This window comes from Chenopodium quinoa, unplaced genomic scaffold, assembly GCF_001683475.1.
Source record: "Chenopodium quinoa cultivar QQ74 unplaced genomic scaffold, ASM168347v1, whole genome shotgun sequence".
Classification (NCBI taxonomy): domain Eukaryota; kingdom Viridiplantae; phylum Streptophyta; class Magnoliopsida; order Caryophyllales; family Amaranthaceae; genus Chenopodium; species Chenopodium quinoa.
Window position 1 is genome coordinate 405,112 of NW_018743074.1, and position 8,275 is coordinate 413,386.

Genomic DNA, 8,275 nt, shown 5'->3' on the forward strand with positions numbered 1-8,275 from the left:
AGAGCTATTATTAAAGCTACTCAATGTTACCAAGTACAAAAATGGTGATTGTGGTTTATACACGTGGCATAGAATATGTGGATGTGTTTAAGATATGATATTACCAACATTATCTAAAATCTCATTTCTTAGCCTTTTATTCCTCACGATTTATCATTTTATTTTTTGGCATTATTATTTTTTATTTTATTTTTTTGACGGAAGAAATAATATCATTAATAAATAGTCATACCGGATACGGCATCTACAATAATAATAATAATAATAATAAAGATTTGTAAATCACAAATTTAGAGAAATTAACATAACTTTTTCGATCAAAATCATAACTAATTTGCATATTTGGCATAGCTCACCCTCCACCGTTTCAATCTTGACGCGAGCAGTGATTTTCGATGTCTTTGCAGCTTTTCAAGTAGAAACCTTCGCAATATGCTCTAATATTTTGATCGTAAAGTTGATGACAAACCCTAAACCCATATGAATTCAAATTACATTCCCAGTTATCATCCGAACCCTAAAAATAAAATTCTCATTAATATATAGATGAGAATCAAAATCCCAGAAAATTGGAAATAACCTAAAAAATTGGGACAGACTTTCACAAATAGAGATAACAAAACAAAGCAAAACAAAAAAGCAAACCAAGCAAAAACTTAATAAAATTAAAGAAAAAGGTTGAAAATAGTCTAATTTCCGAATAAATTAGACTATTTCCGACCTGAATGGCTAAGAAAAGTAAAACCCTAGAGGAGAAAGGAGAGAGAAGAGAGAAAAAGAGGTGGCTACTCATTTCCTTCCATTATAAATTATTTTTTGGCATTATTATTACTCCCATTGGTTTTGTTTTTTTTTTTATTTTTATTTTGTGCATCAGTTGTAATTACACGGAGTTTTTTTATTTACTCTAATATAAGAAGAGTTTTTTTTATTATTTAAGATGAGGCCATAAAAGAGAGAAAAATGATAAAATATTTTAGGTGAAATTTTAAGGAAAATAGATAAATAATAAAATGTGGTATAAAGTTACTAAATATAGAAGTGATTCATTTTTAAAAAAATTATTAAAAAAAAAAACCCCTCAAATTAAGCAAGTGATGCATTTGATAGAAAACAGTGGGAATAATAATACTTTCACCGTTCTTTTAACTTTTTAAGTGTTACACTTTGGCCGATATTGTTTTTGCCAAATAGTTGACCTTAATATACATAACATATAAACAAAATGGAGGAGGATTCAGGAGTGGAGGGACGGTTTAATTTGTCCCTCCATTTCTCTTAGGATTGACTTGGGCTTGATCCTCACCTCACCCCTCGGGGTTAATATTTTATTGAAAAGTAAGAGATTTGAAAGAGAAATAAATAATAATAAAATAATTAGTAGAGGCTTTGGATGGAGACTATAAGAGAATGCAGATAAAATATTAAAATAGAGTGTAACACTTAAAATCGGCAAAAATGAATAGTGTGACACTTTAAAAAAAAAAAAAAAAATCTTGGTAAAAGTCTTTAAAGGTGTATGCCTTTAATAAATCTTGTTAGAAGCGGGTTTTCATTAATTTAATTGAAAGACAATCACTACGAGAGTAACTTAAACAATTTTTATGTTAACTTTAACCCATTTAATGGTAATTATTTTTTTTTATTTTTTTTTATAATGGTCGTGTTTGGTGAAAAGGTGAAAGTTGAAGCTGATTGTGTTAGCTAATTGTATTAACCAATTTGACTAGCTTATTCTATTAGCTGGTTGTATAAAAGTGTTTGGTAAATCGCTGATTGCTTACAGTTGTTTGAGAATGTGAAACGACTAAAAAGCTAATTGTGAGGTAGGTAGTTTAGGTTTGGATAGTATATTAAATGGGGGTATAAGTGTAATTTCATCATAAGTTATTGAAAAAGCTCCTTAAAGGAACTTTTTGAAAAAAGAGATTATTTAGTGGAATAAGCTCTTTAAATAAGCTTTTCACCAAACACCCTAACTTAGCTTATTTAATAGTCAATAAGCTAATGTTGGTCAAATAATCTAATTTTTGCTCAAATAAGCTATTTACCAAACACAGCCAATGAGTTTTATTGGATTTTAATTTGTATTTTCCAATGGATCATGTTATATATAAAGGCTAGCATTATGATTAATTTAATACGTACATTATAAATGTTTTTTAAGGAAAAAATTCATTCTATAAATAGATTACTTTAATCCGCTGACAATAAATTAATGAAAGTTCGTCTTATTTAAAACATTTTGCATTTAGAAACGTTCAAATGGGGTAAGCAGTCCATATTCATAGCCTTGGTCAGTCCATCTTTGTCCTCAGACCATTATTTTCTCTTTTATGTGTAATGTGATTAACTATATTTATCACGGAAATCCCTTTTTTCTTTTCTTTTTTTCCCCCGAGACAGGAAAAATTAGGCAGTTGTTGGATGAGATTATGGAATTCATGATAATCTTCAATCTAATTAGAAATCTGTTTTAAAGAGCAAATATTAATTTTAATACATTATTGAATACTCGTATTAATTTTGTTGTGTGACACTATTTAATTACCTTTTGTGGTTTACCTTTAGCTATGATTGGTTAAGGGCGGCCCCAACTACAGTTTATAACTGTTAGAGTGGGTCCCAGTTTCGAACAGGGAATGCCAGTCCAATTACAGAGTAGCTATTATTGTCCATACGGCCTGATATTTAGATTATTTTTTTTAATTAAAAAAATATATATATATAAAAAAAATAAAATAAAATAAAAACTATGGACATAAATGGTTTGGTTTTTACTACAAGTAGGAATTAGATGTTCGGATATTTTTCCTTCTTCTTTATTTACATAGAATTCCCTCTATCCCTTTTTATAGAGCTCGTTTGTAAAAGATCATAAATATTAAAAAAATAAAGAAGGAAATACAAAAAATAAATTAGAAGGGAGAGCAGTACAAGAATTACATGCACATGAATAGCGGTACAAAGTTTACGAGAGAAATGAGAGTAGTTTGGGTACTTTAAGTAATAAAGACAAAAAAAAAGTGATTTTGGTCATTTCGTAACATTAATATCCATAAATAGTACTTTGTATTTCGTAAAAAATTAAAATGAGAACATCATTTTGAAATGCTTAAACTAAAGAAATTAACACGGTAATATAAAGCAAAGGGAGTATTTCATTATCAAAATAGAGGGAATATTTTATTCATATCCTTCAGTTTGTACTCGGTATAAAATTATAAATGCTGTAGTAATAAGCAAAAAAAGAAAAAGAAAAAAAAAATGGTGAGTTGGAGATTGGTCGTTGGCTAGTTGCTTGACCCACCGCCCAACGGGTAGTCTAGACCGTCCCACTTTCTTCCAGGACCATTTTTCTGTCCCACTTTCTATTTTGTCATTTTTCATTTGGCACTTTTTTTTTTTTTTAAACCTTAGCAGTAAAAAAAAAGGTGGGGTACAACAAAGAGTGAAAAAACAGACAGTGAGTGGGGAGGTTAGGTGGAATAACAATTAGGGCAGCCTCGTGACAGAGTCATGTCTTTATGTATTCTGCCATTTTCTGGAAACATCTTCACGCAAATTAATTTTAACACATCTTTAGTTGATTTTTGATACATCCTTATGTGAATAGAGCATAGAAAACTGTGCTCTCACGTAAAAGTGTGCTAAAATCATTTCTCCATTTTTACTAATCTCATTTTTAATACCCTCTTAATATTCTTCTTTATTTTTTGAGACAAACTATTCTTCTTTATTTACTTTACTAATCTTAGTAAATTCTTTCTATTATTATTAGCTAAATTTGGTAATTTTTAGTGTTTTGTATTTGGTGATGGTATACTCATCTGACTATGAATATTGTAAAACTCGCTATTGTCACGTAGCTCTTAAACATGGTTTTTTTTCCTCCGAACATACTACGAAGAATTCAAATCTGTAATGACTCAAAGTCTCAAACTACTTTACATGATGTATTGACACTAGATTTCAATATTTTGAGCATAATGATACATGCACGAAGAAATTGAACAACATGCATGTATTACAAGGAAATATGATTAGACGAACAAACTATGGAGTATGAAATTACTATGTATATAGTATAGCGACTTTCAAAATGTATAAAATAAGCGGAAAGACTACCATATAAACTCATAAAGTAATCTTAAATATGGAGTAAATGAACTACCTAGCTAAAAAGTCGTATTTCCTCCAATTTTTATTAGACACATCAATTTCTATATATGGAATTTTCAATTTAGATGCATCATTTTTCATGTTATTTAGTTCATAGATTTTCTCTATCTTTCTCATATCACATGACTCCTCATTATTCCAGAGTCGCCGAAGTATTCGGGGTCGCAGGACCATCTCGCAGCGCAGGAGGTGACCTTTCTATCTATTCCTCTTTACTCCACAAATTATCTAAGAGTCCATAATTTAAAAAGTAATGCATCTAATTAAAAACGGAGGAAATATTATAAAACTTTATAAGCTTCTATTCTATCTAGTTTTTCTTATTTCTATTATAGGAAAATTTGTCAACAACTACCATTTAACACTTTTGAGAACAACTATCATTCAAAACGTTCTTTTAAAAAAACTACCACAAAAACACAGAAACTTTGAGTAACACTATCACATTTTATTTTCCGGCAAAAATTCCCTGTTGGTGAGGCTTACTTTATAAAATTTTAATCAATTGCGGTTGAAATAATTAGGGAATTTAGTGGCTAAACACAACTATAGGTAAATTGTTTTTAATTTTGCATTGTAATTGATTTAATTTCTCAATTTAATCTCAAATTAGGGTTCATAATTAAAAATTGAATTTAAGGTTTTATGAAATTGGGGGATTTGGAGCGATTGAATCGTATTACCCAATTTAGGGTTAATTTAGAGGCCGTTTTGACATTTCATATAGGCTTTTTGGACGAAAAATTTATAAAATGGACCTCTCCAACCGGAGATTCTTGTCGGAAAACTTGAAGTGGTAGTGCCACTCAAAGTTTTTGTGTTTTAGTGGTAGTTTTTTTATAAATAAAATTTAAATGATAGTTGTTTTCAAAAGTGGTCATTTAAACAGTAGTTGTTGGCAAAATTTCTTCTATTCTATCTGATTTATCTTATTTGAACTTATAAAACTTATTAAATATATGAGTATTTCATATTTTATTGCTTGTACTAATTTTGTCTAATATCCGTTTTGGCCATCGACCGTTGCTAAACAACTCTCAGGCCACAGTTGTCAATTGATTGATAAAGCAACGACCTTTTTCATAATTAATCAATCCTTCTTAAAAATGCAATTAATTAAACTAAAAAGAATCCCCTGTTTTTGTTGTTTATCAGAACTCAAGAACTTACTAGCCAGTACTCACACACTCCCTCCCATAAAGCAATCATCTTTCCCTATAAAAACACACTCTCCTATCTCTTTTTCAACATTACACCTTACTTACTTTATCATTCATTCATTCCATCAATTTCTAGACCATTTTAGAGTTTTCTAGAGAGAGAAAGTAATAAGCTAGAGAGAGAAAGAAATGGAGGGGAAAGAAGAAGATGTAAGATTAGGAGCAAACAAGTACTCAGAAAGGCAGCCATTGGGAACATCAGCACAATCAAAGGACTACAAAGAGCCACCACCAGCACCATTGTTTGAGCCAGGGGAGCTGCAATCATGGTCTTTTTGGAGGGCTGGAATTGCTGAGTTTATGGCAACATTCTTGTTCCTTTACATAACTGTATTAACTGTCATGGGTGTTAAAAGAGCTCCCAATATGTGTGCTTCTGTTGGTATTCAGGGTATTGCTTGGGCTTTTGGTGGTATGATCTTTGCTCTTGTTTACTGCACTGCTGGTATTTCAGGTCTGTTTCTTAACCCTTTTTTTTTTGGTAAAGATTGAACTTTTTGGGTTGATTTTGTGTTCTTAGTTCATTAGATCTTATAATTGCTTCTGGGTTTTTGCTAGATTTATTTTATGTTTTTTTTATAAATATTGTGAGTTTAGATTTGAAGCATCTAGTTCTAAGAAAAATTTCAGCTTTTTTATGAGAACAATATAAAAGGCCTGATTTTTTTTTTATTTTTTTTATTTTTTTATTTTATGTTTTTGGTTTATTTGTAGAATTTGAGCTTCTGTAAAAATGTGGGTTATCCTAAACTTTTGTTTTTAGGTTTTGAATATTCTAGTTTTGAGACTTTATTTTCCTTTTTTTAGTTTAGTTTTAAATATTAGCTTCTGATTTATGCTTAAAAATTAAATAAAATTGAGCTTTAAAGGTAGAGATTAAGATGAAAGGACAAAGAAAGTGTTAATTTCTATATTTTCCTGTTAAGTGTAATTATTTGCAATGGTTAACTAAGTAAATGTTCAATTTTTGGATAATAATGTTTAAGCTGAACAAAGGTTGTGCATTTTCGTGTCCTAAGAAAATTCTCAGCTTTTTTGGGTTAAATTATAAAAATATAGCTTATGTATGAGGTTTTAGCCCTTTTAAGGATTATTTTATCAAGAAACACCTTCCTAGTTAAATTAATAAATATAGAAGGATAATGAAAGTGTAAATGTTAAAATTTTGGTTAATTAGGTTAAACTGAACGAAGGTTGTGAATATATTGGACAGGTGGTCACATAAACCCAGCAGTAACATTTGGTCTGCTATTGGCAAGGAAACTGTCCTTAACAAGGGCTGTGTTTTACATGATAATGCAATGTTTAGGAGCTATCTGTGGTGCTGGTGTGGTTAAGGGTTTCCAGCCAAACATCTATGAAATGCAGGGTGGTGGAGCCAATGTGGTTAACCATGGCTACACCAAAGGTGATGGTCTTGGTGCTGAGATTGTTGGTACTTTTGTTCTTGTCTACACTGTTTTCTCTGCTACTGATGCTAAGAGGAGTGCTAGGGACTCCCATGTTCCTGTAAGCCTTTTCTTTCACTCTTCTCTAATTCCGTTTTATTTCTAAGTGTTACTCCCTCTGTCCTAGTATGAAGTGCTTGTAGTCAATCTTTAATTCCCGTAAAAAAAGAGAAATAAATGAGCATTATATTCAAACATGGAGAGAGTAGTATATGTATTGCTTCAATTTCATGCATTATTAGTTCATTACAAATAATCCAAGTATAATTGACCCAATAATACTTTAATTTGCTCGAGCTTGACCCGAACACCTGATTTAAGAGCTCTAAATTCTCCTAGATTACTCTGAGTTGTTGCTCATAAGTCATAACAAACAATCAATAAATGTGATTATTAGCTTAGTGTCTAAAATGAGATTAATTTGGCTAAATTTAAGACAAGAATTTGGATAAGATGAATGTATGTGTGATATATTGAGATGGCTGAAGCAATAAAAGCATACATGAGTATTTCTTGGGGAAAATTGATGTGATAACTGAAAAGCTTCTTTAATTTGCACATAAACACTCCTTAACTGGTAAGCAAGCTATAAATTTTGCTTAACACAGTACTATCTGAGATTGCAGTGATATTAATTGGCTATCTTGATTTGTTGTACCACCTGAATTTATATCAGGGTGGTAGAATGTAAACATCAGGGTCTAAGATTGTAAATGACTTGTTCTTTTTACTACTGCAACATAATGATGGTAACTTATAGTACTCCTGTTGCTAAATAAATGCAGATTTTGGCACCACTGCCTATTGGATTCGCCGTGTTCTTGGTTCACTTGGCCACCATCCCCATCACAGGTACCGGCATCAACCCTGCCAGGAGTCTCGGTGCTGCCATCATCTACAACAAAGACCATGCTTGGGATCACCATGTATGTCTACTCGACCTAGCTACCACTTCTTATTGTATTATGTTATTATTTCTTATTAGCAAAACATATTAAGCATTAATGGGTCATTTGTTGCAAAACCATAAATCATATGGAGACAATGAGCAGCAGCCCCATTTCCCTCCCTAATGTGACTCTAATTAATCTTCAGTGGTGACGTGTTCTTTTGTATACTCGACTCTAATGACCCTTTTTCTCCTTGGTATGTGCAGTGGGTTTTCTGGGTTGGACCCTTCATCGGAGCTGCTTTGGCTGCATTGTACCACCAGGTGGTGATCAGGGCTATTCCATTCAAGTCTGGATCTTAAGAACGGATGTTTACTTAATTGTCTGATGCCGTGCTTGTGTGTCCAAGGACGTATTATCTATTTTTTGTTACGATGTTTTTGTAATGAAGTAGTTGTATGAGGATGTGAATATCTTAACTTGAATTATTATGTTTAATTTAATGGCAACTTCTAAATTGTTTTTCATTGTTTAA

At 31.2% G+C, this 8,275-nt stretch overlaps 1 protein-coding gene across 1 annotated transcript; it reads left to right on the forward strand.

Moving 5' to 3' along the window:
- The first annotated feature begins 5,531 nt into the window (after positions 1-5,531).
- LOC110731544 (probable aquaporin PIP1-4) lies at positions 5,532-8,275 on the forward strand. The gene is made up of 4 exons (XM_021911399.1): positions 5,532-5,856; positions 6,616-6,911; positions 7,636-7,776; positions 8,007-8,275. The coding sequence occupies exons 1-4, from the start codon at positions 5,532-5,534 to the stop codon at positions 8,100-8,102; spliced, it is 858 nt and encodes a 285-aa protein (XP_021767091.1). The 3' UTR covers positions 8,103-8,275.